Genomic DNA, 26543 nt, shown 5'->3' with positions numbered 1-26543 from the left:
CGGGCTCCGCCGCTGCTTCCTTGGCCGGGTCGCATTACTTTCCAGTTGCCAAATGCCCCCCCGGTTCAGGGGCCCATGCTGGAGGCGGGGGGGAGCAGGACCTGGCGGCTCTACCCCCATAGTACAACTACCGTAGTTCTGCGTGCCCACGCGCCCCGCTGCCCGCCCAGCCGAGACGGGGCCTGTCAAGCGGGCCGCGCCCAGCGCGTGCTCGGGGAAATACGGCACGGGGCTGCGTTGTGCACGCGGCAGTACGGTACCGGAGGCTCCGCCCCGGGCGCGGCTGGCTTTTAAGTGGTTCTTTTTGTACCGAATCGGGGGTTTTCGGTTCTTTTTAGTTGGCGTTTTTTTAAAGAAAACCAGAGGCCGAGGGGCCCCGGGGGGGGGGCGAGCCGGCGCCGGGCCCCGCATCCGCCCCCCCACCCTCGAGTCATGTCACGTCACGCGTGTCGCGGGAGGCGCCGCCGGGAGGACGAGGCTCCGACCCCGCCGATGTCACATGTACATTATCGCCAGGGGAATAAACCGGTTCTAGACTTCGTACCGCCCGCGCCTCGTCTGCTCTCTGCCGGGCCCCGCCCCGCCCCCGCGCGGCTCCTCCCCCTGATTAGCGAAGCGCTGCTAATCGGCTCCCTCCGGATGAGCCCGGCAAGCCCTCCCGGTGGGGGCGGGGTTATGCAAATGAGATGCCTATAGAGTCAAACGCCCGAGGCCGTGTGGGGGGCGCCCCGTGTGCAAGGGGAGGGTGTGCCTGCCTCCCCTCGGCACGCTTTGCACACACGTGTGTGAGCACACGCACGCCTCGCCCCGCCCCGCGCGAACTCATTACTATGCAAAGGGCTGCGACGTGATTGGTGAGTCCCGCCCCCAGCTCTTCCGCGCAGGCAGGACCGCGCCGGACCCCGCGGGGGGGGGCGGGGCTCGGGTCACTGCCGCGGGCGGGGTGCTGCCCCCTGGCGGCCGCCCCGGGTCTCCCAGCCCCCGCGCATCGCGCTGCAGCCGCGCCCGCGGAGGCGCCGGCCGGGCTCGTGGGGCGCGCGTCGCACCCCGGGGCACCGTGTCCCGGCCCGAGCCAGCCCCGCCTCGGCTCCACCCCGCACGGCCCGCCCCGCCCCGCCCCGCCCCAGAGCCGGCTGCATCTGTTCTTCTCGGACACTGGCACCCCGCACCCCAGAGCCAGCCGCATTGCAACCCCCTGGCCCCACCCCAGAGCCAGCCGCCTCTCTGCTCTACTCGGCTGCCAACACCCCCCCCGCCGAGCCGGCTGCACCCCAGCTCGGGGCCCCGACTCCCAGCCCCAGCACCCACCCCCGCCCCGCCCCGCCAGCTGCATCCTAGAGCCAGTTGCAGCTGCCTGCCCCTTCTGCACGCGGGGCAATTGGGGTGGCAGGACGGGGTGCTGGGATGCAGCTGGCTCTGGGGTGGGATGTGTCAGCAGCCAAGTAGAACGGAGGCAGCCAGCTCTGGGGGCATCGGGGCTAGGGATGCAGGTCTGTGCTGCGGCTGGGGCTGGGGGGGCTGTGCCAGTGGCCGAGTAGAACAGATGCAGCGGGCTCTGGGGTGGGGCAGGGGCAGGGGTACAAAGCCAGGTGCTGGGGTACAGCCGGCTCTGGGGTGGGGGGTGTAAGTGGCTGAGTAGAGCAGAGATGCAGCTGCCTCTGGAGTGAGGCCTTGGGCCCTGGGGACACAGGACTGCAGGGCGGCTGGCTCTGGGGTGGGACACACCAGCAGCCCAGTAGAAGAGATGTATTGGCTGGGGGTGGGGGTCGGGGCTCCAGGTCCCGGCTCTGCGGGGGGGCTGCAGCTCCAGGATGCTCCTCTGCCCCGTTCCCCCAGGACCACCCGGGCTCCCGCAGCCGCACTCTGGTCCCGACACGCTGTGAGGCGGGGAGTTTCCCACAATGCACCTCTTCCCCATCTCCCAGGAGCCGGCTGGGAGCTGCAGTGCGGCCTGGCTCCCCCCACCCCCCCTCGCGCAGGGCCCTGGGCGGTGAAGGAGCTGCCGCCGGGGCGGGGGGGACCGTGCTTCACAGGCCAAAGTTTTGGGGGTGGAAGGACCTGGGGCCTTTGCTCCGGGAGGGACCGGGCCTTTCTTCTGGGCCCAAGCACTTGTCCAGGCCCGAACCTCAGCTGGGGAATAAACCGCCGGCTGGGCTGCCCTGGCGGCTGCGGCCGCGGCCTTTGCCTCAGCGTCACGCGGAGTCGGGGCCGGGGGTGATGTAGTCCCCTCGCTCACAGGTGATCAGCAGCCTCGTTAGTGTATTCAGATTTCACTCCTGTTGTTGCCTTTGTCGCCATCTGGTTCTTACGTGGCTCCCGTGTCCCCGCCCTCGTCCCCGCTCCCATTCCCGCTGCCATCGGTATTATTCTTGTAGGATATTGGTCTCGGGGCCGGGCCGGCGGCGATCCTAGGGTCGCCTCGCAGTGCTGCAGCTCTCGAGGAGGATAGGATTGATCAGTGTTGTATCGAGAGGATTGATCGATCGTGATCCTGGCGGGAATGGGGAAGAGAAGAGCCGCGGCGATGGGGGTAGTGGTGAGCGTAGGAACGGCGATCACAACGGGAGTAAGAATAGTAACAGTGTTATTATTGCTAGTATTATTACTACTGATCTTAGTAGTAGTAGTAGTAATAGTGATAGTAATAATAATAGCAACAACAATATTACTACTATCACTCTTGTTATTACCATCACTACTGGTAGTAATAGCAGTAGCAATGTTACTATTGTTACTATTGTTATCACTGTTACTGTTAGTAGTAATAGCAAGAACAATGTTACCGTTATTGCTGTTACTCCCACTGCTAGTGTTGCTGCTACTAGTAATAGCAGTAAGAGTAACGTTGTTGTTATCACTGGTAATGGTGGTGGTGGTGGTGGTAGTAACAATAGTAATAATAGCAACCTTGTTATTGTTGCTAGTAGTAGTAGTAATAATAATAGCAATATTAGTAGTAGTAATAACTATCATGATGACGATCATAGTTATGATGGCCAAAATAATAGTAATATGATAATAGCACTAGTATGAGTAGGAATAGTAATAGCGACTTTCACAACGACGATGATGCTTATAGCAACGATGATGATCAGAGTAATGATGATCACAACAATAGTACTAATAGTACTAATAGTCACATTGCTATTCTGGCTATTATGACTAGTAGTAACAGCAATGGTCGTAGTAATAGTACTAGTAGTGGCAGTAGTAACAACTATCATAATGATGATGATGGCCATAGTAATGATGAGGGTCGTAAGAATGATGATAAAATAATACTACTAAGGCTAGTAATACTCCTGCTAGTACTACTAGTACTAATGATCGTATCACCCGGGGGGCGAACCTGGGAGAGCGACAGCCAGCCGAGCTCCCCGGGGTACTCGTTTGTGTAAAGCAGGGAGCGGCGCAGGGGAGAAGTGCAGCGGGAATGAAGATAATACTAGGACAGATCGTCTGAGCGCGATTTCTTTCGTTCTGGGTCTGTCTGTCGCACACCTGGGCTCGGGGGTGGGGGGTGTCCTAGATGCCTGAGTTGTGGGACCGCGTGTGTCCTGGACACCTGGGGGGGGTTGTTTCCTGAAACCAATTTTGGATTCAGTTTGGGATGAGTTTCTCAGTGGACAATCCAGCTGGGACTGGCGTGTGCAAGTGGCTTCCCCCCCCCCCCCCGTGTGTCGTGTGTTACAAACAAAAGTGTATGTGTGTGCATGTGTGTGTGTTCAGGTGGCATGGGGTGCCCTGTGGCTGTGTTTGTGTGCGTGTGTTCAGGCGGTGCAGGGTGCCCCGTGATTGGTCCTGTGTGTGTGGTGGGTGTGTTGTGGGGTGTGTGTGTGTGTGTGTGTGTGTGTGTCTGTGTGTAAGGCCTAGCTAGACATTGTTTTCCAGCCCAGTCATTGGTCTGCACAGAATTTGTTTTTTCCTCTAAAAACTACGTGTGCGTGCGTGTGTGTGTGTGTGAAACACTTGGGCTTGGTGTACGTGTGCACTATACGTTGCGTGTCTCGGACCCTTGTGGGGGGTGTCCCATACGCCTCTTGCTCTGTGTGTGCGTGTCCAGAGCCAGAAAGACGGGCGAGGTTTGGATTTTAATTATTTTTCATTTTAAATATTTGAAACATTGAATTATTTTAATTGCAGCTAGACTCCGCCCCCCCACTGCGCCGCGCCGCGCCACGAGTCTGCTTGCCAAAAAGAGAGAAAAGGGAAGGGGGAGGTTTTATGGAGGGGGGCCTGGAGGGAGAAATTCTGGATTTTAGAGTGGGGGCTTGCTTTGCTTTATTTAAGTTTCAGTTGGAAATAGTGTGTGTGCGCGCACATGCGTGTGTGCATGTGTATACATGAAAGAGATGCCTAGATTTTTGTGTGCGTGCCCTGGACACCTGAATTTTGTGTGTGTGTGTGTTTGCATTAGAGAGAAACACAAAATCCAGGTATCTTTGTCTCTAATGCAAACGCGTGCGCGCACACACACACACATACACCCAGGTGTCCAGGACATGCACATCCAGGCACCTATGTGCCAGACACCTGGCCGGGGGGGGACACAGTGTGCGCCTGTGTTTACATGACAGAGATGCCTGGATTTTGTGTGTGCACACGCACACATGTGTTTACATGAGAGATGCCTGGATTCTGCATGTGTGTGTGTGTGCACGCACACATGTGCACTTGCCTAAAAGGCAAAACCCATCAGGCCTTAGGGCTGCTTTCCACTGGACTCTCGTTCCAGGCGGGGCCGTTAGTTCTTGCCCCCGGTGGCGGTGCGGGTGTGGGTGCGGGCCCGTGTTGTGCTGCGTCGTGCTGCGCCGCGCCGCGCCGCGCCGGGCTCCTCCTCGGGGGGACACCGGCCGCGCTCGTGGGGCCCAAGCACAAAGCGCGGAGGAGGCTCCTGACACCCCCCGCTCCATCGTGGCGGGGGGCCCAGCTCCCGGCACGGACGTGGGGGCGCTCGGGGGACGAGGGATCATTTGACCGTGGCGGATCGGCTTGTCGCTCGCAGGCCCCGGAGCCGTCTCCGTGCCTCACGTCTTTGCCTGCGGTCGTCCGGGGACAGACGCGACACGAACTGGTGGAAGTGACTGGAAACCAGTGCAGACCTGTGGCGGCACGCAAACTGCTTTCCAAATGGGCGGCGCGGGTTGAAGAGCAGCCCGGACGGGTGCCGGGTCAGACTGAACTGGTTCAAGTTGAACCGGTTTGGTGCACTTCTGTCCCAGAGCCCCTCCGCGCTGACGTTAACTCACAGTCCTCCAGCATCCCAGGGTGCTTAGCGCCTTGCAGGGTGGGCGGGCTCGCCTTGGCCCAGGCTGCCTGCTCCAGCCGAGCAGGGCGGCGTGCTCTAGCGCCCCCCGGCGCCTGACCCGGCCCCGCAGGCGTACCGCTGCATTTCCACAACCAGAAGCGAAGGTCTGCTCCCTTGCTCGGGGGTTCAGTCTCTGCAGCGGACCGACGCGCAGACGCCGGATCGATTCAGCCGCTGGCTTTTTGCTTCGCCGCGGCTTGTCCTTGTGCCGGCACGCGTGGAAACGGACGGTCCAAATGGAGTCAACGGGGTTTTTGGCCTGTCGTTTGCCTTTAATAAACCGCTCTGCTAGAAGATTAAAATACTGGCTGAGCTGCTCTGGGTGTCCAATTTTTGCCTAAAAAAAATTGAGGCTTTTCTATTTCTTTTTTTTTTCCAAATGATTTCTTATGTCAGTCTTGTTGATTATTTCATTAGTATTAATTGACTTTTGCCTCTATTGCCTTACTTACTCTTCTTTCTTCTGTACCGTACCCGGCTTCGTGGTGGGTTTGGGCTCGCGTCTCTTCGATAGCACATGCTTATTCCTCACGGATTTTGCTGTTAATTCTTTGTCATATACTTTCATTAACAGATTTTTCCTTTTCCTTATTATTGTATACTTTTAGTACTGGATTTTTGCTAATATTTTTCCTTTATAATTAGATATGAGATATTCATGGATATGTGCATTATTCTTTATCGTATACTTTTATTAGTGGGGTTTTGCTATTTATTGTCTATCGTATACTTTTATAAACGGATTTTTCCTTCTATTTATTCTTTACGGCATACTTTCAGCAGTGGATTTTTGCTGATATTTAGCCTTTGTAACATACTTTTTATTCTTGGATTTTTACTGTTATTTAGCCATTATCGTATCCTTTTATTAGTGGATTTTTACTAATATTATAAAGGAAAAATATACTTTTATTAGTGGATTTTTGCTTTTATTTAGTCGTTATCGTGTATTTTGTATCCCTGGACTTTTGCTGATATTTACTCTATATCGTATACTTTGCACTAATGGAGTTTTGCTCACGCTTGTTCATCATCATACACTTTTATTAACAAAGTTTTGCTGTTATTTATTCTATATAATATGCTTCTAAGTAATCAATTTTTGCTTTTATTTATTCCTTCGCATATGCTTTTTATTAATGCAATTTAGGTCTTATTTATTCTTTTTCATACATTTTTATCAATGGAGTCGTGCTGTTTTGTAATCGCTGGCATATACTCTTTATTAGTGGATTTCTGCCATTATTTAGCCTTTATTGAATACTTTTTACTAATCCGTTCTTGCTATTTCTTCATCATACACTTGTTACCAATGGATTTTAATTCTCTTTAGTCTTTATCATAATGCTTCTTATTAGTGGATCGTTACCGCCGCATCGTTGTTTTATTAATGGCATTTTCCTAGTATTTGTTCTTTAGCACTTTCCTTTTTCTGACAGCACCTTTGCTATGCTGCTATACTTTTACTAACACATTTTTACTGCTTTGTACTCATTAGCGTCTGTTCGTTAGTGGGGGATTGAATCTTCCTTATATTTGTCGCATTTAAATTATTTCAATTCCAAAATATTCTTTTCTGCGCGCGAGACCCCCCCGCGTTCTTCCAGGCCCCGATTCTCGGAGAAGCCACGACACCGAGTCGCTGACGGCGTTTCCTGTTCACTGTAACGGGCAAATCTCGTCGTCTGTAAGATCCCGGGGGCACCTGGTGCGCCCCAGTGCAGACGGAGACGGACACCCCGGTGGGACTCGAACCCTGGGCCTGGCAGGTGGGTTGGAGGGTGGTGTGGGGCAGAGGGCCCCGATCCAGCCAGCCGTGGGGGCACGAAGGCCGTGGCTGGGGGTCCGGGCTGAGCGGATGCGGCGGTGATCCCGCTGCGCCGGGAGCTGGACGGGGACGGGAACGGAGCAGCCCGGGGTCGAGTCACCGCTTGAACGTGCTGAACCTGGCCCGGGTCGCAAGGCAGCCGGGGGAGGGCCCGGGCTCCCAGCCCCCCGCTCTCACCCCTTGTCCCCAGACAGGGAGACAACCCAGGCGTCTGGGCCCAGCCCCCAGGGAAAGAGGAACGGCCAGCAAATCCTCCTGTTTGTCCTTGTCCTTTATTTCCTCTCCCCCCTCCCTCAAAAAACCCACCCCCAGCCCCCAAATGCACTTGCTGACTCAGTAGGACCGCGGTGCCCGGCCCCCGCTTTCGCCGCCCAGCGCGCACGGCGCGGTACGTGGGTCGTTCTCACCCTCCCCGCCTGGGGCAGACCCCAAGCTGGGGGGCGCGGGAGGAGAGCCCAGGCCTCCCAGCAGCTTCCTGCCCTGTGGCCTCGGGTTGGGGGGAATCCAGGCTCCCGGGGGGTGGAGGCTCAGGGCCCGGGGTCCCTCTCCACCTCCTCCTCGCAGGCGTAGAAGTGCCGGAAGACGGTGTCAGGGGCCCCGCGGGCTTCCAGCCAGCGCCGCAGCGTCCCCAGCGCCCGCAGCGCCTCGTCCCGACTGGGCACCTCGCCAGGCCCCTCTCCTTCCTCCCCTCGCTCTTCTTCCTCCTCCTCCTCCTCCTTGCAGGGTGGCGGCAGCGCGGGGGCACCCCCCTCGCTTTCCAGGTCCAGGTAGCGGCGGAAGGCAGCGGGCGTCAGCCCCGGCGGGGGTGGCACCTCGGGGGCCTCGTGCCCGGCGTCGGCGAAGCAACGGGCAAGCAGCGTGGGCTCCACGGCCTCCCAGGCGGCTGCCACCATGTGCAGTGCATCCAGGAGGGTGACGGGGGCCGTGCCCCGCGCAGCCGCCTTGGCCAGCAGCCGGCGCTTGTAGCGCGCCTTGAAGTCGCGGGCCACAGCCGGGTGCAGCGGGCAGGGCGCGTCGCCACGGGGCGCGAAGACCACGCGGATGTTGGTGGGCACCGGGTCCGGGCAGCACCACTCGGGGTCCAGGAGCAGGGCCACGGTGCGGCCCTGGCGGCCCAGCTCCCAGTCGAAGTCGGCCAGCCACTCGGACACCAGCTCGGGCGTCACGCGGCCCCCGCGCCCGGCCCGGTACAGCGCTGGCAGGGCCTCCGCGTCAGCGCCGGGCGGCGGCCCGCGGCGCCCCACCACCACGGCCTTGCGCTTCTCGGTGCCCGTGCCATTGGCGCACAGAGCCACCTGCACCCGCGGGCCGGCGCCGGCTCCGGCTCCCGGCAGGGTCCGGTAGAGCAGGGGCAGCTCCCCGCAGCCGAAGATGTCCTGCGGCGGGAAGTCGCGGAGCAGGCGGGCGGGCGCCGGGGGCTGGTGGGCACGCGGCGGGCGCGGCACCATGCAGACGTTGTTGCGGCGCTTCCAGCGCACCAGCCAGCCGATGCTGGGCACGAAGGCCTGCCCGGCGCGGTCCGCCAGCTCCTTGGCCTTCTGCAGCAGCACGGGGCCCGTGACGTCGCCGGCCCGCGCCCGCGCCAGCCGGAACCAGCCCAGCAGCGCCTCGTCCAGGCCGCTGTACTTGGACTCGCGCTTGCGCTTGCGCTGGCGGTTGGCCGTGCCGCTGCGCCAGTCGGCCAGCAGCTTGTCGCGGTTCTTGCAGATGCGGGAGATCTGGGGCTGCGAGACGCGAAAGCGCCGCGCCACCTCCGACTGCGACAGCTTGGACTCGGCCAGCAGCGCCAGCACCTGCACCTTCTCGGCCAGCGACAGCGCGTGCAGCTTCTTCTTCCCGCCCAGCTCCATGGGGGCGTGGGCACGGGCGCGGGGGGGCCCCCAGGGGCGGCAGGAGGGGGTGGGGGGCCCCCCCGGAAGGGCCGCGGCGGCGGAGGAGGCTGGAAGGAGCTGGAAGGGGGGAGAGAGCAAAGAGACCCCCCCAGAGGCAAAGGGTGAGCGGGGTGGGGAGACGCCAGGCGTCCGGGCGCCCAGCGTGCCCCGGTGCAACCCCCAGGGGCTGGGGGCAACCAGGCGTCTGGGCTTCCCTTGGTGTAACCTCCCCCAGCTGGGTGTGTGTGTGTATGTGTGAGACACCTGGGCTGTGTGTGTGTGTGGATGTGTATCTCAGATGCCTGGGTTCTGGGCGTGAGCATGTGTGTGAGTGTGTGTGCATCCCCGACACTTGGATTCTCTGCAGGTGTGTGTGTGTGTGTGTCTCAGGCACCGTGGGTGTGGGTGTGGGTGTGGGTGTGTGCGAGTGTTTCAGATGCCTGGGAGGGGGGCTGAGTGTGTGTGTTGGGGGTGGTGCATGCGTGTCAGACCCCCAAGTTCTGTGCGTGTCTTGGATGCCTGGGTTCCGTGGCGTGTGCGCGTGCACGCGCGTGTGTGCGTGTGTGTGTGCATGAGTGTGTGTCGGACGCCTGGGTTCTCCGCATGTGTGTCTGTGTTTGTGCTGGATGCCTGGCGGGGGTGTGCGCGCGTGTCCCAGACACCTGGGTGCCCTGGACGCCCCCCACCCCTCCCCCCACCCCAGCCCCCCTACCTGCCGGCTCAGGCCGTGGCCATGGCGGGGGGGTCGGTCGGGCAGGACGAGGCACCTCTTCCCAGGGCTCCGCGCGGCGGCAGGAAGAGGAGGAGGAGGAAGGGGGGGGGCTGCAAGGGGGGAACCCAGGCGTCCGGCTCCCCCCCCCCAACCCCCCCAGTTCTCCCAGGCCTGGGGGTGGTTTATACTGGGAGGCGGATGGTGGGACCCTCTAGCTGCCCCCCCCAGGGACCTGTGACCCCTGCTGCTCATTTTTCCCAGTTGTTTCTTGGGGCTTTGGGGTTTTTATCCTGATCTGTGGGCTTTGCGGGCAGGGATGTGGGGCACAGCCAGGCCCAGCGCTCGCTCGGCCCTGGGCCCTGGGCTGGGAGTGTCACTTGTGCAACGTGGGGGGCTCTTTGATAGCCCAGCCGAGGGGCGTTGGCTGAATTTGGGGGGGTTTGGTGGCCTAAAATGATGGGTTTTGCTTCAACCACTGGTTGCGGCTGGGGGGGTGCCGGTGGGTCAGGAAACGTGGGGGGCACATGGCGGTTTGCTGTTTTCTGGAGCAGAAGGGACTGGAGAAGTGCGACAAGGAAAGGGAGAAACTCTACGGTGTGCACGGATAGCGGATACGAGCCAGAAACGTGGGGAGAGAGCAATATATAGATATATATATATATATGGAAAATATATATAGACAGAGAAACGTGTGTGTGTGTGTGTGTGTGTGTGTGTGTGTGTGTATATATATATATATACACACACACACTTATATATATATATGGAAACATATATAGTGTTAGAACAAATGTAAGCTGCAGGCACGTGGCAAGGGCAGAAGGATGCCATCTCCCAACACAGGGGTGGCGAGGAGAACAGGTAAAGGAGATCAGGAAATTATACGTGCTGAGAGAAATATCTCTGAGAAACGTAGGTTGTTAAAACACAGAGAGAGAAATCCTGAGAGTGGAAAGTCCAGCAGCGCGTGCTCCGTCAAGACACGGGCTGCTGGAAAGGTACATAAGAGCAGCAAAAGTATGCGGCAAAATACATGTGTAGAAATATATTGTTGGCAAGATGTAGGTTGTGGAAATATAGATGGGGGCCATCCAGAACCATGCCAGTTGTTAGAAAAATAGGCAATAAGTAACATTAGAAAGTGTGTGTCTGTAGAACACGTAGGCAGACAAGGTTCCTTGGGTGAATTTGATATCTTTTATTAGACCAACCCAAATGGTTGGAGAATAAAGCTTGCTTAATAACTATTCTCCAACCATTTGGGTTGGTCTAATAAAAGATATCAAATTCACCCAAGGAACCTTGTTTGCCTATGTCCTTAGACCAACACGGCTACAACCTAAACCCTTGTAGAACACGTATACATGTATGTGAGCTCGTGTGTCTGTACGTGTGCATGCAGGCGTATCGTTGAACAGGATGGGTTGTTAGAAATAGAGGGAGAAAAATATAGAAATAGATGGTCTGTAAGCATGTGGGTTGGTAGAAAAATATTGAATTAATAGAAATTAGAATATATAGAATACACACACACACATCTATGTGTGTGTATATAGACATACATACCTCTGTGTGTGTGTATGTATGTCTATATACAAGTGTGTGTGTGTGTGTGTGTATACATGTGTACACATGTCATATACATGTGTGTACACACACACACACACACACACATTGTTAGTGATAGAGGAAGAAAATGTAGAAATAAAATATAAAATAAAAATATTGATTGTTATAAAAATAGACAATACGTAAAAGTAGAAAATGTGCCTGTGTGATGTTCAGGATATGTGTGTGTGTGTGTGCACACATGTATATGAAAATATAGATTGTTAGGGAGGAAGAAAAATATAGAAATATATAGTCTGTGTAGATTATTAGAAAAAGATGCAGTTCATGAAAATTAGAAGATGTTTGTGTATATAGAATATTTGTGTGTATGTTATAATGTACAGTATATATATAAATTGCATATATATAAATTGCCAGGGGCAGAGGAAGAAAATGTAGAAATAGTCTGGAAAACCCTCAATTTTTAGAAAAGCAGACAAAACAAAATTAGAAAGTGTGTGTGTAATGCGTGTGTGTGTATATAGTTTGAAATGAAGGAAGGAAATGTAGACAGCCTAGACAAATATAGATGGTTAGAAAACTCTGCTTTGGCAACCCCTTGCAGTCGAGGATTAAGTTAGAAAAGACGTGAGAAAAAATGTTAATAAGTAAAAATAGAACGTGTGCGTGTGCACACGTGTATGTGTGTGTGTCACAGACGTCAGGGGCTGGAAGGGACGTCGGGAGGGCGTCGGGGCCAGCCCGCTGCACCAGGCAGGACAGGCGCGTGGGCTCGGGCGACCCCAGCACGGTGACTGTCCCGTCCCCGAGACAGGAGGACGGCGCGGAGAGGTGCCAGCTGGCCGGCCGTGTGCAGGTGCGGGGAGCGCCCGGTCCCTTCCACACCTACCCGCGACATCGGTCTCAGACGCTCCTGAACGCGGCGCAGGTTCTTCCGGAGTTTCTGCTGCCCTTCGCGGATCAGGCTCTTCTTCCTCCAAAGCCTTCGCGCCACACCACTGAGGCCGTTCCCAAGCGCCTCCAGCCTCAGCCCGCTCCTCCCCGTGGTTCGGCTGGATGGCCGCAGCCCTCGGCTCTTGACCGGGCGAAGAGGATGCCCGCGTGGTCTTCCTGCCACGAGGAGTTGTCCACACGAGAGGTGCCCGGGCGTGCAGCCATTGCCCGTTCTCCACGGACGGCCAACGCAACGAAGGCTTTAGAGGCCTTGGCCCGAGCACCTCCATCTTGCAGACGCCCTCCATTGTATAATGGCTGGAAGGAAGGTGGGGAACCTTGTAGAGACATGGCCACACCATGCCACGTGCCCTGGTCTTTGCTGGCGTGGACAAGGAAGCACCGACGGGGGTGTCTGCCTGTAGGCGCACAAACCCAGCAAGGGAGACCCACGGCCATAAGGCAGAGCCTCACGGTCAAGAGTGAGACCCAACCGAAGCCGAGACTCGTGGCAGAGGGGATCTCTTGTATCAGACCAACTAGATTTTTGCAAAAAAATGTCTTTAACTGCAAGCTTTTCAGGCACACATACCCTTCTTCAGGCACGGGAGAAAAGTTTGTGCCTGAAAGCTTGCAATTAAAGAACTTGTTTTTGCAAAAATCTAGTCGGTCTGACAAAGATCCCTCTGCCACGAGTCCTGGTGGCTTTCGCCTCTAGACCAATACAGCTACAACCTGGATCTCCGGCGGGAAGCATTTATCCTAACCGCTTCACGTAGCGGGGGAGCGGGTCTCCACGACCATCCATACGCCTCTGCTTTGGACGTAGACAGACGCGTGGCATTAATAAGCACGTAGCTGGGATTGCAGAGCCCGGGGAAGTGGGGCGTCCTGGACCCGAGCACCCAGACGAGCTGGACAAGAGCTCAGAGGTCCCAGGGTCCGGCCTGCACCCACCCTCCCAGGCGCGAGCATTTACTGGTCTGAATGGTAATTCCCCCCGGTTGGGCGTTCCCATCGAGTGACTGTCTTGACACGGGCCGGGCGCGCTCTCTCGTGGTCTCAGGCCCCGTCCGACAGCCTAAGCTCCCTTTGTCGCCTCGTCTCTAGACATCGGGACGTGGAGAAATACGGAGTCTCTAGAAATACAGCTTGTTGGGAAAATAGCCAATAAGTCAAAGGAGAAAATGTGTGCATCTGTTGTTGCGGGCATGCGGCTTGTGGGAAGGAACGGAAGTGGAAGAAGTATGCAAAGAATAAATAGAGAGGAAAGTCCAGGCTAGTTGGAAAAACAGGGAGTGGGGAGGAGTATAATGGGGTTTTCCCCAAGACAGTAACCCAGCAGCCTGTCACTTCTGGCTGCATTTTGTGAGCTGCTGGCCTGGACGTGTGCGGTGTAGGTGATTTGGGCAGGAACACCGCTGTGGTTTGGGGGCTGGAGGGGTTGCGCGTGGCTTGGAAACCGTATGGTTTCAATGGGAAGGGGAAAAAACCTGGGTTTTGTGCTGCCTGCTGGAAAGAAAAAAATGCAAGTGATGGTTGTCGAGGGATAGTGTTGGGGCCCGTGGCTGGAGTGCTCCGAGTCCCGTGGTGGGGCGGGGGAAACCGAGATCATCGTCTTTGTTAGCAATATCTGGCAATAACCCCTCTGTTCAGCACTGGGGAGGCCACATCTGGAGTCCCGTGTCCAGCTGTGGGCCCCGCTGCAGGAAGGATGTGGCACGTTGGAGAGAGTCCAGCGGAGGGCAAGGAAAATGGTTGTGGGGCTGGGGGACAGGACTGGTGAAGAGAGGCCAAGGGAAATGGGCTGATTGAGTCTGCAGAAGGGAAGACTGAGGGGGATTGAATAGCAGCCTTCAGCTCCCTGCAGGGCGGTTGCAAAGAGGATGGGGCTGGACTGATCTCAGTGGGGGCAGGCGACAGGACAAGGAGCAATGGGCTCAGGCTGCAGCAAGGGAAATTGAGGTTGGATGTTAGAGAAAGCTCTCCCACGAGGAGAGTGGTGCAGCACTGGGACAGGTTACCCAGAGAGGTGGTGCAGTCTCCATCCTGGGAGGTTTTGAAGACCCAGCTAGACAAAGCCTTGTCTGGGATGATGCAGTTGGGGCTGGTCCTGCTCGGAGCAGGGGGCTGCACTAGAGGTCCCTTCCCACCCTCCTTGTCTGTGATTTTATAACTCTAATATATACTGGTGTGAGCGTGACTTAGAATCACAAAAAAGGAGGGTTGAAGGGTGCTCGGGGGGGTCACATTCAGTCCAACCCCTGCTCCAAGCAGGACCAGCCCCAACTGCAACATCCCAACCGAGGCCTTGTCTGCCCGGGTCTTCAACACCTCCAAGGTCGGAGGCTGCACCACCTCTCTGCGTTGCCTGTCCCGCTGCTTTCTTACCCCGCATTGACTTTAAATGGCCTGATGTGGTGGGGAAAAGGGGGATCTGAGGTGCTGCGATGCGCTCCTCTCGGTGCTGTTGCCCAGCTCTGCCAGCAGCCGCTCCTGGTCACGCAACTCCCATTTCCCAGCCCAGCAAACTGGTGTTAGCTCTGGCAAAACCCCAGCCACGGGCAAGCCCGAGCTCCCGGGCAGCCTTGACTTTCGGAGGCGCTGGACACGCTGCCAAGGGGCTCCGGGAGCCCCGGTGTTGTGCTGTGAAGCTGGAAACAACCTGCCTGGGGGTCTGCAGAAGCAACCACCATCGAGACACGTCGCCCGGCGTGTCGTGCTTGTTGTGCACATCACGTGTAACAGTGTCGCAGCTGGTCTGTGGTTCTGGTGCCAGCCTAAAGTGGCTAAGATGGCCCTAGCCTCCCGTCCAGTGTCTAGGTTTTATTGAGTCGTCCGGAGAACAGCAAGCAGATGACAGTCAGCTAGAAACATCCTCTGGCAAGGGCACCGAGCAGCACGGCTAGGGACGGGGTTAGGTCCGATACAAAGCATCGGCCATAGCCCAGCACGGGCAGGGCCGGACACGGGCAGTTGCCTGAGGCCTGGACAGAAAAGGGGCCCAAAACTGGTCATTTTTATTATTATTATTATCCTTATCTCCGGAGAAGGGGGGCCAGTGCTAGGAGTGCACGTGGGGCCACGAGGAGTCCAGGTACGGCGCTGGGCACAGGGCGGCAGCGCAAGCATTGCAGTGATCGGTGCCCCTTGTTTCCCTCCGACGGGGGGCAAGAAAACCCCAGCGTGTCCCATGTCTCGGAGGGGGAGAGATTTCATAGAATGAAAATTCACGCTGGAAGGGACCTCAGGGTGTCGCATCCAGTGCAACCCCTGCTCCAAGCAGGACCAGCCCCGACTGCATCATCCCAGCCAAGACTTTGTCTACCCGAAAACCCCCAAGGATGGAGGCTGCACCTCCCTAGACAACCTGCTCCAGTGCTTCACCACCCTCCTAGTGGGAGTTTTTCCTGATATCCAACCTCGACTCCCCTTGCTGCAGCCTGAGCCCATTGCTCCTTGTCCTGTCGCCTGCCCCCACTGAGACCAGCCCAGCTCCAGCCTCTCTGCAGCCCCCTGCAGGGAGGTGAAGGCTGCTTTCAACCCCCTCCATCTTCTCTTCTCCAGACTCGATCAGCCCATTTCCCTCGGCCTCTCCTCACCAGTCCTGTCTCCCAGCCCCACAACCATGTCCATTGCCCTCCGCTGGACTCTCTCCAGTTTATCCACATTTGGGTTAGGGTCAGGGTTAGTTTCCGCTCCAACCGGGGAAGGACCAGAAGCGGTAGGGCGGCCCGCAGGGGCTTCCCTATGAGCCGCTGAGGAGGCCAGGCCTGGTCAGGGCACGACAGGGGCCGGGACCGGCCAGGACGAGGCCTTACAACCCTCAGCGGGAAGAGGAAGTCCGTGAGGATTTCCCACGGTGTCTCAGCAGGCAAGGGGAGCGAGGGGCCAGGCCGCCGGTTTAAAACCAGCCCCCAGCAGGTCTTTCTCCCCCAGGCCGGAGAGAGCCCTGCTGGGGGGGTCCTTCCTGGCCCCACGCGGCAGCTGGCAAAGCCCGGAGGCCTGGGAAGCACCCAGAGCAGCGCGCGCACAGGGATCGCCCCGGCCTGGGCTCATCCAGCCCCTCCGCGCACCGCTCCACGGACGGGGCGGCCACAGCTGCGCCACCGCCTGCGCTGGCAGGGACGGCGTCTCCCCGAGATCCCGTGCACCCGGGCAGCTCAGGGGTCTGACGGGGCAATCCCCCACCATCCCCGCCTGGAGCTCCCTCGTGGGGAAGGCAGGAGCTGGGCATGGGCCACACGCACCTTAGAGACTAAGGGCAGCAGAGAGGTAGGGCATGGGCTTTCTGGAGCAGAGGGCCGGCTCCCTCCGCAAGGCACAGCGCTCCCCAGACTCGGCTCCTCACCTCCGGTCACCCAGAGCAGCCGTGGGACCCAAGCACCCGGCCCCCTCCTCCTTTGGCTCCCTGTCCCTTGCTGCCCCTTCCAGGGTCCCCAGGCCCCTGGCCACAAGCACTTCCACGCAGCGCGGCTGCAATCCCAGCTGGGACGAGGCCTGTGCTAAACTGTCTCCATCACGCTTCTCTCCCCCCGCCCGTAAGTGCTTTAATCGCTCACAGCTGCAGCACACCAGCCTGGGGCCCTCCTCCCCAGAAGCAGCTGCAATTTACAGGGGGTGGGAGGCTGTAGAAATGCATTGAAGGCCGGGGCTCTGGGTGTCTTCTGCTCCCCTGGAGATGGGTGGATGGGACGGGAGCCTGGGGCCTTGCGTACTTCCCCCTGCCCTGGCAAGGCAGCGGGGGCTCGGAGATGGGGGCAGGGAGCCCGGTCACCTGGGTGCTGACCCCAGGGATCTGGGTGGGCGCAAGGGGGCACGAAGGCGGTGACGTGGGTCATGTGCAGGTTCTTTATTCCCTCTCATTGCTGACCCAGGTGCGTGAGCCTGGCAGGTAACAGCCCGCACCCAACCCGAGCCGGGGCCCAGGTGCCCCAGGGCTGATGATACGCTCTGCCCCTCGTCCTGGCTAGACCCAGAGTCTGGGGGGGGCCGTGCCAAACCTCAGTGGCTCAGGGGAGCTGGTGCAGGCAGCCCGGAGCCCGGATGCCTGGGTTGTCTCCCTGCTTGGAGTGGAGGGGCTCGGGGTGGGGGGCAACCAGCAGGGGGCGCTGGCCAGCAGACGCCCTAGGAAGCTAAGCCGGGTCAGGGAAGGTGGGTGCTGCAGGGAGCGAGGGGGCAGCCTGGGGGGGGCTCAGGTGATGATTCGGAGGATGTTCTCGTAGCCGAAGAAGGTGACGGCGTTGACGGGGAAGGCCCGGGCGCAGTTCAGCCCCAGGCCCCGCAGGAAGACCCGGGCACCCTCCTGCCGGGCACTGAGGCGGGCGCAGTGCAGGATCCCGCGGTAGGGGCTGCCCCCCGCCTGCAGCCGCACCTTCACCACGTCCATGGGGGTGGCGCAGGCCCAGGACAAGGACCCGGCCACGCCGCCCGCCAGCAGCACCGTGCACGCACCTGGCAGGGAGCAGGACGGGGTGCTTAGGGCTGTGCCGCGGGGGGGCAGCCAGCGGGGGGCGCTCTGCCCAGGATAGTCCTGGGAAGCGAGGGAGGCCGTGCCATGGTGGGGAGGGGCAGCGTCAGCTGCTGTGCAAAGTTCGTGCAACACCGTGGCACGTCCATTAACCCTTGCCCAGGGAGGGAGCGGCTGAGCCCTTGTTATATAACAGGAATTGCTCCCGCACCCCCAGGAGGGGCCAAATGTTGCCCCCCGCTCTGCCCTGCCCCGTCTCCCCGCTCACCTGGCTCCTGCCCAGAGGGCGTCAGGCCGCGGGACAGGCTGGCGTAGAGGAGGAAGTAGAGGCCGCTGGTGGGGGTGTCGCGCAGCGCCAGGGCCCCCGCGCCCCGCAGCAGCCCCCGGGGCCCCTCCTCGCGCAGGATGCAGGCAGCGCAGTGCACGGGGCCCCGGTACCGGGGGGCGCGCGTCTCCTCCGCCGGCCCCCCCCGGCCCAGGCCGTGGGTCTGGCTCTGCAGCCGCACCTTGATGAGATCCACGGGGGCCAGGACCACGGCCTGTGCAAAGGAGACCGCCCCCCGCCCCAGCTGTGGGGCACGGGGTACTGCCCCCGCACCCCAGGCCCCCGCTCTCGCCCCAGCCCCCGCCGCCCGCCCAGAGCCGGAGGGAACCTCACCTGGGCCAGGCCGGCACAGCAGCCGGCGGCGAGGACCCGGCGGGCGGGGGGGGCCGAGGCGCCCCGGTCGGGGCGGGGGGGGCCCCCGAGGCAGCGCAGGGCGGTCCCGTAGGTCCCGAACATGACGGCGTTCACGAGGGCCACGCTCAGCAGCGGGAAGCTCATGCCCTTAAAGAACCCCAGCACCTGCCCGGCACCAGGGCCTCGTGAGCGCACGGCCTCCCGTGAAACCCCCGCCCCTCGTGTAAGTGCGGGCACCCCCGTGAGATCGCCTGCCCCTCGGGCGCTCACGGGGGGCACCTGCACTTTCACGAGGGGGCAGGAGCGCACACCCCCTCGTGGAAGCACAAGTGCCCCGCAGGAGCTCGTGCGTGCGCCTCTTGTGAGCACCCTAGCTGCCCTAGTGCACGTGCCCCTCCTTGCACGGACACAGCCCCTTGCACGCGTCCCCCCGTGAGACACGCGGACACCGGTGCGGCGGAGCGGGTGTCGCACGTGGGAGCAGCGTGCAGGGTGGGGGCTCCAGCCAGGCGTGTGGGGGGCGGGGGTGCCCGTGCGAAGCGCGCCCGCGGTCCCCGTGCGAGCGCACCGTCTCCTCGCGGTACGTGCGGAGCACGCAGTCCAGGGCGCCGCGGTACCCGGCCCGCGCCTGCAGCCGCACCTGCAACGAGGGGGGTCGGCGCGGGGCAGGGGCCACAGCCCCCCCCCCGGCTCGCATGCGCCCGGCCCGGTCACCTTCACCGTGTCCATGGGGTGCCCGACCGCCAGCCCCAGCGCACCTGCGCCCAAGGGAGAGGCCGTCACGGGCGCGGGGGCACCCCGGGGCGGGGGTCCGGGGCGGGGGCAGGACCCCCCGGGCCTCACCCGAGATCCACCCGGCCACGAAGTCGGCCCCGGCCATGGGGCGGCCCCGGGCGGGGGGGGAGGGCACCCCCGGCCACAGGCAGAGCCGGGCCCCACGGGGGCGGCCTCAGTCTACCCCGGCCGGGCACCCCCGAGCCGCAGCGCGAGCGAGCCCGGCCCCGGTGCTGTCCCTGCCGGGACGTGCCTCAGTTTCCCTGCCATGCCCCGGGGCGGGGGGAGGAGGGGCTGAGCGCCCCCCGCCACTGCTGCCCCCTGGCGGCCGCCCGGCCTCTCCCGGCGGTGGGGGGGCGGGGGAGGTGAAGCTGGGACGTGGGGCATGATGGGAAACAGAGTCCATCCTTCCCGGGCCTTGTTGGTCACGTAGTCGGCGTCGCGGGGCATCATGGGATACGGGGCTCCCGTCGCGGGGCATTGTGAGACATGGACATGGTCTTTTGCGGGGCATGCTGGGTAGCGGAGTTCTTTCCCCCGGAGCGCAGGGCATTGTGGGAAATGGACCCCCTCCCCCACCGTCTCCCGAGGGGGTGACGGGAAATGGAGTCCGGCCGCGATGCATGGTGGGAAACGCGTCCCTACCGCGGGGGACCCCAGGAAGTGAAGCTCTGCTGGTGAGGAAAACGGCGGAGTTCCTTCCGCCGCGGAGGGTGACGGGAAATGGAGTCCAGCCCCGCCCTCGGGGCCTGGCGGACTCCTCCGGCGCGAGGCACGATGGGAAATGGAGTTTTTCCCCCCCCACATTGGCTGTAGGCGGATTCCTGTCGCAGGGCATGATGGGAATCACTGGGTTCGGGACAGGGAGGGTCCTGACGTCACCCCAGGGGGCAAGGCGCGGGCGGGAAGGGGGTGGAGCCTGCGCTGGCCCCGCCCCCTGGTGGCTTCCGCCTGGTCCCCGCGGCGGCGGCACCAGCTCGGCGGGTCCCTGGGGTATGGAGGTGCGGGGCGGGGTCCCGGTCCCGGTCTCTGTCCCCTATCTTGGGGATCCCCTCCCCAGGGAACCTCCAGACCCCACCCTTGGGGCTCCTGCTACCCCACCTTGCGGACTGCTCTCCCCCCAGGGGACCCCCATCTCCCACTTAGTCCCCCACCTTGGGCCCCCCCACACCCATTGGGGTTCCCCTGGAGTGGAGAGACCTTCCTGAGTCCTGCCACCCCCCACCTTGGGGACCCCCAGATTCTCCTTCCATTTTCTAGGGTTTCCCCTGACCCCAAGGTACCTCCAGCCCCCCACTAAGGTGCTGCCCCCCCACTCCCTTCCCCCCTCTTGCCTGAGTTTGGGGGTGATCTCATGTGACACCCCCCCCCCCGTGCAGATGGAGAACGAGGAGGGGGCGGCCGTGCCCCCCAGCCCGGCCCAGCGCTCCCAGCGCAGCAGCGTCTCCTCCACCGGCGCCCGAGGTGGGTTCCCTGGGTTCTCAGGAGGGGAGCGGGGTCTGGGGGTGAGAGGAGGGGTCCTGGGAGCCCGGACACCCGGGTTGTCTGGGAGGGACTGGGGTCTGGCCCCAGCAGGGTGCGGGGCGGTGGGTGCTGAGCATCTGGACGCCCGGTCCCTCGGCAGTGCTGGACGTGGTGGTGTATCTGGTGGACGACACGCCGGTGCCGCTGGCGGTGGAGAGCCTGCCCTCGGTCAGCGCCCACGAGCTGCACCGCGGCCTGCGCGACGCCCTGCAGCTGCCTGACGTCGCTGCTGACGCCTTTGCCCTCTGGCTCATCTCCCCGCTGCTGGGTGAGGGCCCCGCGGGTGCGGCAGGGGAAACTGAGGCACAGGGAGCCCCAAAGGGTGCGGGGGCCAAGACGGGTCTCACACAAGCCTTGTATGGGCTCGGCACCTGGGTTCTCTCCCGCTCTGGGAGGGGAGAGCCCAGACGCCTGCGTTCCCTGCGCTGACGGGCCCCTGCGCTCCCCCCGCCCCCAGAGGTGCAGCTGAAGCCGCGGCACCAGCCCTACAAGCTTTGCCGGCAGTGGCCGGAGCTGCTCTTCCGCTTCACGGACTGCTCTGAGGAGGAGATCGTGCAAGGTGCGTGTGCACGTACACGCATGTGCAAAGCCCCCAGCTGGCGTGACAGGCCCCAAGTGCGAGGCTGGAACCGCTGCACTTGTACTGGAGGATGGAAAGGGGCTGGGGGCCCGGACGCCTGGGGTCTCTCCAGCTCCGAGGGGAGTCGGGGTGGGGGGAGCCGGTGCCCCAGACACCTGGGTTTCATGGGGGTGGGAGTTGGGACTCCTAGGTTCTGTAGGAAGGGCGTGGAGGGTGCGGGTTGAGAGCAGGGCGGGCTGGAGGCCCAGGCGCCTGGGTTGTCCCCTCTCAGCCCTGTCTCTGCCCCGCAGACGAGCCAGCCCTGCAGTTCCGCCGTAACGTGTTCTTCCCCAAGCACCGGGAGCTGCAGGTGAGCACAGGGGGGGCCCCGATCCGGGGGGGCTTGAGGACGGCTGGGATCTGTCTAGCCCTGACGGGGAGGCCATGGCGCTTGGCAGGTGGAGAGCCCAGAGGTGCTGCGGCTGCTGTATGAGGAGGCCAAGCTGAACGTGCTGGAGGGGCGCTACCCCTGCGACCCCGAGGACGGCGAGCAGCTCGGTGCCCTGGCCTGCCGCCTCACCTTGGGGCCCTACAACCCCGACCGCCACACGCCCGGTGCCCTCAAGTAAGGGGCTGGAGGGGGGGGTGGAGAGCCCGGGCTCCCGTTGTCCCCCAGACCCAACTCGCCTCCCAGAGCTGGAGGAAGGACACGGACGTCCGGGCTCCCAGGCATCTGGGGCAGGGGAGGCACCCGGTCCCACGCAGCCCCGTCCCACCCCAGGAATGCGGCCAGACCTGACAATCGCGCTTTGTCCCGTGGCCTCTGTGGGTGGCTTGGCCCAGCCCAGACAATGGGGCATTGAGGTGGGGACCCAAGCCCCCACTCCCCTCCCAGAGCTGGAGACAGTCCAAGAGTCCTGGCTTCTCACTCTCATCCCCCCCGGCCAGGGGTTATGGGTGGCAGTGGCTGACTGTGGGTGACAGGGGGCATTAAGGGGATAAATGAGAGACCTGGATGGGGGACGTGGGGGCTGATGGAAGCAAGGGGGGACCTGTGTGTGGGGGTTGGCAATCCCTGGTTGGAGTATCTGGGGTTCACCTGGCCTCGCTGCTCCCCTCTTCTCTAGAACGAGCCTGGGAGAGTTCCTGCCACCCCCCCGGGGCCACCGGGGCGGGGGGCTGCTGGGAGTGCTACGTAAGCGGGGCAGCACCCGGGCCCCAGCCCCCGAGCTGGGCCTGCTCAAGGCCTTCCGGGCCCTGCAGGACGAGGCCGCCAGCCCCGAGCCTGAGGCACAGAGCCGGCTCCACCGCGCCTACCTGCAGCACTGCCACCGCCTGCCCTACTACGGGTGAGTGTGCCCGAGCGGGGTGGAACCCAGGCGTCTGGGCCCCCCTTCTGCCGCGCCCCCCCATGCTATCTCCTGTGAGGCGAGCAGCGTGTGTGTGTGTGTCTCCACAGCTGTGCCTTCTTCCCCGGGGAGATCGACCGACCAGCCCAGGGCTTCCTGCACCGCGGGGGGCGCAAGCCCGTGTCCGTCGCCATCAGCCTGGAGGGTGTCTACATCATAGACAGCAAGGAGAAGGTACAGACCTCACCACTGTGCGTGCACAACAGGCACGTGCATACGTGTAGAACCCAGGTGCCTGGAACACACGCCCAGGCAACACATGCACGTGCACATAATAACGTAGGTGTCCAGGACACGCACATGGACACACGCATAGAGCGCCCAGGTCATGTCCACACACATACGTATACACGCCTGTAGAGAGTCTACGTGTCCGGGATACATGCACAGAACCCAGGTGTCTGGGATACGTGCCCGTGCATACATGTAGAGCCCCAGTGCCTGGAACACATCCAAGCAACACATGCATGTGTGCATGTAGAAAACCTAGATGTCCAGGACATACACATGGAAACGTGTGTAGAGAACCCAGGTCATGCATACACACGGATGCATACATGCACATATAGAGCTTAGGTGTTTGAGACGCACACAGAATCCAGGTGCCTGGGACATAAGCGTATGCATGTGTGTAACTCTCTGGTGCCTGAAACGTGTGGGCACATACACGTAGAGAGCCCACGTCATGCACACACACATATGTATATTTATGCATGCATACACATAGTCCAGTTGTCTGGGACACATTTACATGCATATGTGTAGAGCCCAGGTGCCTGGAATGCACCCAAGCAACACACGCACGTGCACACGTAGAGAGCCTAGGTGTCCAGGACACGCATGTGGACAGACTTGTGTAAAGGCTCAGGTGTGTGGGATGCATGCACACAGAGAGCCTGGATGTTTGGGGGAGACGCATGCAAAACCTAGGTGCCTGGGACACTTGCAGAGCTCAGATGTCTGACGTGCACAGACACATACATGTACAGAACCCAAGTATCTGGGACACAGACACCCCCTCACAGAGAACCCAGGTGTCCAGGACACACCTGCATGCAGACACACCTGCAGAACTCGGGTGTCTGTGATACATGTGCACACGCACAGAGAGAATCCAGATGCCTGGGACACGTGCATGCAGACATATACCTGTGTGCACTCGCAGAGAACCCAGCTCTTGTGGGGATGCATGTACATATGTGCAGAGAGAACCTAGGCACAGATACATTCGCACATGCCTAGAACCCAGGTACCTGGGACATGTGTGCATTGACATGCAGAACCCAGGCATCCAGGACATGCATATGCTGTGTGTTTAGGGCAGCCTGCAAGGAGCTGCACATGGATGGCTAAAGTCATGGGGGGAGGGGCTGTGTGGACATTGGTGCCCCCCACTTCTCTGCCCCCAATCAGGCCAGGATCAGGGCCACCTAGAGTGAAAGATCCCTGCCCCTTTCCCCCATCCCATGTCCCAGGATCAGGCCTGGTACCCTGGGGGCAGGACCTGGATTGGGGCTCACGTGTCCATGTGCGCGGTGGCAGCACGTGCTGCTGGGGCTGCGCTTCCAGGAGCTGTCGTGGGACCACACGTTCCCCGAGGAGGCGGCGGGCAGCGACGGTGACCACGTGCTGTGGCTCGAGTTCGATGGCCAGGGCGAGGACGGCTCCCCTGTCAACAAGCTACTTAAGATCTACTCTAAGCAGGTGAGCTGCAACTCCTTCCCCCCCCCAACCAGGATCAGGCCTGTATCAGGGCCCCTGGAGGAGACAGGCCTCAGCCAATGCCCTCCCAGGCCTGTGCCACCCCCCACCCCCAGATCGGGGCAGCTCTGATATGCTCATCCTTCCACAGGCAGAGCTGATGAGTGGCCTGATCGAGTACTGCATTGAGCTGAGTGCGGGGGTGGAGGTGGCACCCCCGGAGCCTCCCCCTGGAGCAGTCCCCAGCGACCGCCCGCGCCCCCGCCTGCAGCGCCAGGACAGCGTGGTGTGCAGCCGGCTCCAGCAGCTGGCCACCATCGACTACGTGGAGGATGGTGAGTCCAGGGTGAGGACACGGCAGGGGGGAGCCCAAACAGGCTGATCCCCTGCTGACCCCCCTCGAACTTAGACTGTTGCTAGGGAGAACCCAGGTGTCCAGGCTCCCCTGACCCCACTCTTCCCAGAGAATACAGGTGTCTGGGCTCCCAGCTCTCCCTGCTCCCATCTTCCAGATCCCACTGCCCTCCTAGAGTGGGGAAAGAACTCAAGCAGCCCAGCTTCTTGCTTCTTTCCTGGGATTCGAAGAGAACCCAGCTGTCCAGACTCCCGGCTCTCACCCCCCAGCCCCCACTGCCCTCCCGTAGCAGGAGAACACCCAGGCGTCTGGGCTCCCAGAAACCCCTCCTGGAGCTGGGCCCTGCCCCACCCTGACCCTCTTCTCTCCCTGGGTGCAGGCCAGGAGATCCGACGGGTGAAGCCGCGGCGGACAACATCCTTCTTCACGCGGCAGCTTTCACATGGCCTCACCACCTATGCGCCTGTGCGGCCTGCGGAGGCTTGAGCCTGGAGCCATGGAGCCGCCCTAGGACCCCTGGTTTGCTGCCCCCCAGCACCCATGCCTCTAAGTTATTCTGCATTAATTTATAACCCCATCTGCTACCTCTGGCCTTTCTCAGACCCTCTTCTTTAGCTGGGGCTAGACCCCGCATCTCTCCTGGACCATGGCACAGAGGGGGCATCCAGCACTGCCTCCTGCCCTACCTCTCAGAGAGACCCCAGGCATCCGGGATCCCAGCCCCTCTGCTTCCACTCCCCAGCTCCCACTCCCATCGTACAGCTAGAAAGAACCCAGGTATCCGGGCTCTGAGCCCCCGTGATCTCAACCCCTAGCTCCCAGCCCCCCTACTTCCACTCCCCAGCCCACACTCCCTTCCCACAGCTGGACAAAATCCAGGTATTCAGGCTCCCAGCCCCCGATCTCTCACCCCCACCCCCCAGACGCCAGTCCCATCCCAGAGTTGGAGAGACCCCAGGTGTCCAGGCTTCCAGCCCGTCCTGCTCTCACCTCACTCACTGATCCTTTTGGTCCTGAGTGATCATGAACACTTCCCTGCACTGCCCCCCCCTTTTGGTCCTGAGTGATCATGAACACTTCCCTGCACTGGCCCCCCCCTCCCCCGCTGCTGGCAGTGTTTTGCCAAATCTGGGCATTGTCCGGTGGGTGTCTCGACTCCTAGTGCAGACCCCAGGGTCCCCAGGTGTCCTGGGTTGCAGACCCTGGACCTCCTCATGCCAGGGCCAAGTCCAGAGTCCCTGTGTTCTGCCCCTTCGTGGGAAGCTCTGTGCCACTTCCCCTCACTGGGGAGAGAGGTCAGGTTCCCCCTCTTGGGAGCACTGCCCTGCACCAGGCTCCAGCACCTCTTGGGGCCGGAGCGGCCAAAGCCAGTCAGATGCCAAAGCCCATGCAGCCAGGGCTGTGGGCAGCCTCTCGCATGTAACGCCTTCCCACACCCCGTCACATCCCCAGATGCCTCCCTGCGGGTAGCTGGGGGCACAATTCTTCAAGGGAGAATTCAGTCTTCAGAGAACCTCATTTCTCCTCGCCAAAGGAAGAGGCCGAGGAGCAGTTGTGCTGTGCCAGCTGGACTCTGCACGCCATGCACACACGTGCTGGGCTGCAAACAGACTTCCGGGCGTGACCGGGGGCTGGGTTTTGTGGTGGGCTTTTTTTCCCCCCCACGCTTTTTATAATTGTCCTGAACTAGAAACACTGGCAATGCTGCTCCAGCTCACTACTGGGCATCACATCCCTGGCCTCATACTAATAGCCGGGGTCACCAGCCCCAGAGCTGCACAGATACTAACGCCCCCCCTTCCTTTTTGTACGGTGTGGACGGCACACCAATAAAGCCCGTGTCTCTGA

General features: G+C 60.9%; 3 protein-coding genes across 8 annotated transcripts; 1 reads left to right on the top strand and 2 right to left on the bottom strand.

The window, feature by feature from the left end:
• Positions 1–756: 756 nt before the first annotated feature.
• Positions 757–26543, top strand: FRMD8 (FERM domain containing 8). 4 transcript variants are annotated; one of them, XM_019483979.2, is made up of 11 exons: positions 757–854; positions 20527–20611; positions 20772–20939; positions 21129–21230; positions 21542–21600; positions 21689–21855; positions 22358–22579; positions 22690–22813; positions 24182–24343; positions 24492–24675; positions 25075–26543. In XM_019483979.2, exons 2-11 carry the CDS (start codon positions 20527–20529, stop codon positions 25179–25181), a joined length of 1380 nt encoding a protein of 459 aa, XP_019339524.2. In that variant the 5' UTR covers positions 757–854; the 3' UTR covers positions 25182–26543. The 4 variants fall into 4 exon arrangements, with proteins under 4 accessions (XP_019339524.2, XP_019339522.2, XP_019339523.2 ...); XM_019483977.2 differs by lacking the exon at positions 757–854 and adding an exon at positions 20047–20148; XM_019483978.2 differs by lacking the exon at positions 757–854 and adding an exon at positions 20048–20140.
• On the bottom strand, positions 4115–10900 carry TIGD3 (tigger transposable element derived 3). The gene is made up of 2 exons (XM_019483981.2): positions 9720–10900; positions 4115–9085 (listed from the first exon to the last, which is right to left on the bottom strand). The coding sequence occupies exons 1-2, from the start codon at positions 9969–9971 to the stop codon at positions 7664–7666; spliced, it is 1674 nt and encodes a 557-aa protein (XP_019339526.2). The 5' UTR covers positions 9972–10900; the 3' UTR covers positions 4115–7663.
• SLC25A45 (solute carrier family 25 member 45) lies at positions 17062–19701 on the bottom strand. Of its 3 annotated transcripts, XM_019483984.2 has the most exons (6): positions 19217–19644; positions 19088–19131; positions 18942–19013; positions 18353–18538; positions 17963–18233; positions 17062–17678 (listed from the first exon to the last, which is right to left on the bottom strand). In XM_019483984.2, exons 1-6 carry the CDS (start codon positions 19251–19253, stop codon positions 17419–17421), a joined length of 870 nt encoding a protein of 289 aa, XP_019339529.1. In that variant the 5' UTR covers positions 19254–19644; the 3' UTR covers positions 17062–17418. The 3 variants fall into 3 exon arrangements, with proteins under 3 accessions (XP_019339529.1, XP_059574480.1, XP_059574479.1); XM_059718497.1 differs by lacking the exon at positions 18942–19013 and having other exon boundaries at positions 19014–19131; positions 19217–19266; XM_059718496.1 differs by having other exon boundaries at positions 18353–19131; positions 19217–19701.

Source organism: Alligator mississippiensis, chromosome 15 (assembly GCF_030867095.1).
Source record: "Alligator mississippiensis isolate rAllMis1 chromosome 15, rAllMis1, whole genome shotgun sequence".
In the NCBI taxonomy this organism is placed as follows: Eukaryota; Metazoa; Chordata; order Crocodylia; family Alligatoridae; genus Alligator; species Alligator mississippiensis.
This window is presented reverse-complemented; position numbering and strand designations above follow the sequence as displayed.

Excerpts from the sequence above, each read along its gene's own strand:
- TIGD3 (XM_019483981.2), bottom strand. The coding sequence starts at position 9,971 with ATGAGCAGCAGGGGTCACAGGTCCCTGGGGGGGGCAGCTAGAGGGTCC. Across the intron at positions 9,086-9,719 it reads GCCACGGCCTGAGCCGGCAG|CTCCTTCCAGCCTCCTCCGC; the intron begins GTAGGGGGGCTG and ends CCCCCCTTCCAG.
- SLC25A45 (XM_059718496.1), bottom strand. The coding sequence starts at position 19,253 with ATGGCCGGGGCCGACTTCGTGGCCGGGTGGATCTCGG. Across the intron at positions 19,132-19,216 it reads CGTGGCCGGGTGGATCTCGG|GTGCGCTGGGGCTGGCGGTC; the intron begins GTGAGGCCCGGG and ends CCTTGGGCGCAG. Across the intron at positions 17,679-17,962 it reads GCCCTCTGGGCAGGAGCCAG|GTGCGTGCACGGTGCTGCTG; the intron begins GTGAGCGGGGAG and ends GCTCCCTGCCAG.
- FRMD8 (XM_019483977.2), top strand. Across the intron at positions 20,612-20,771 it reads CTCCTCCACCGGCGCCCGAG|TGCTGGACGTGGTGGTGTAT; the intron begins GTGGGTTCCCTG and ends GTCCCTCGGCAG. Across the intron at positions 20,940-21,128 it reads GCTCATCTCCCCGCTGCTGG|AGGTGCAGCTGAAGCCGCGG; the intron begins GTGAGGGCCCCG and ends CCCCGCCCCCAG.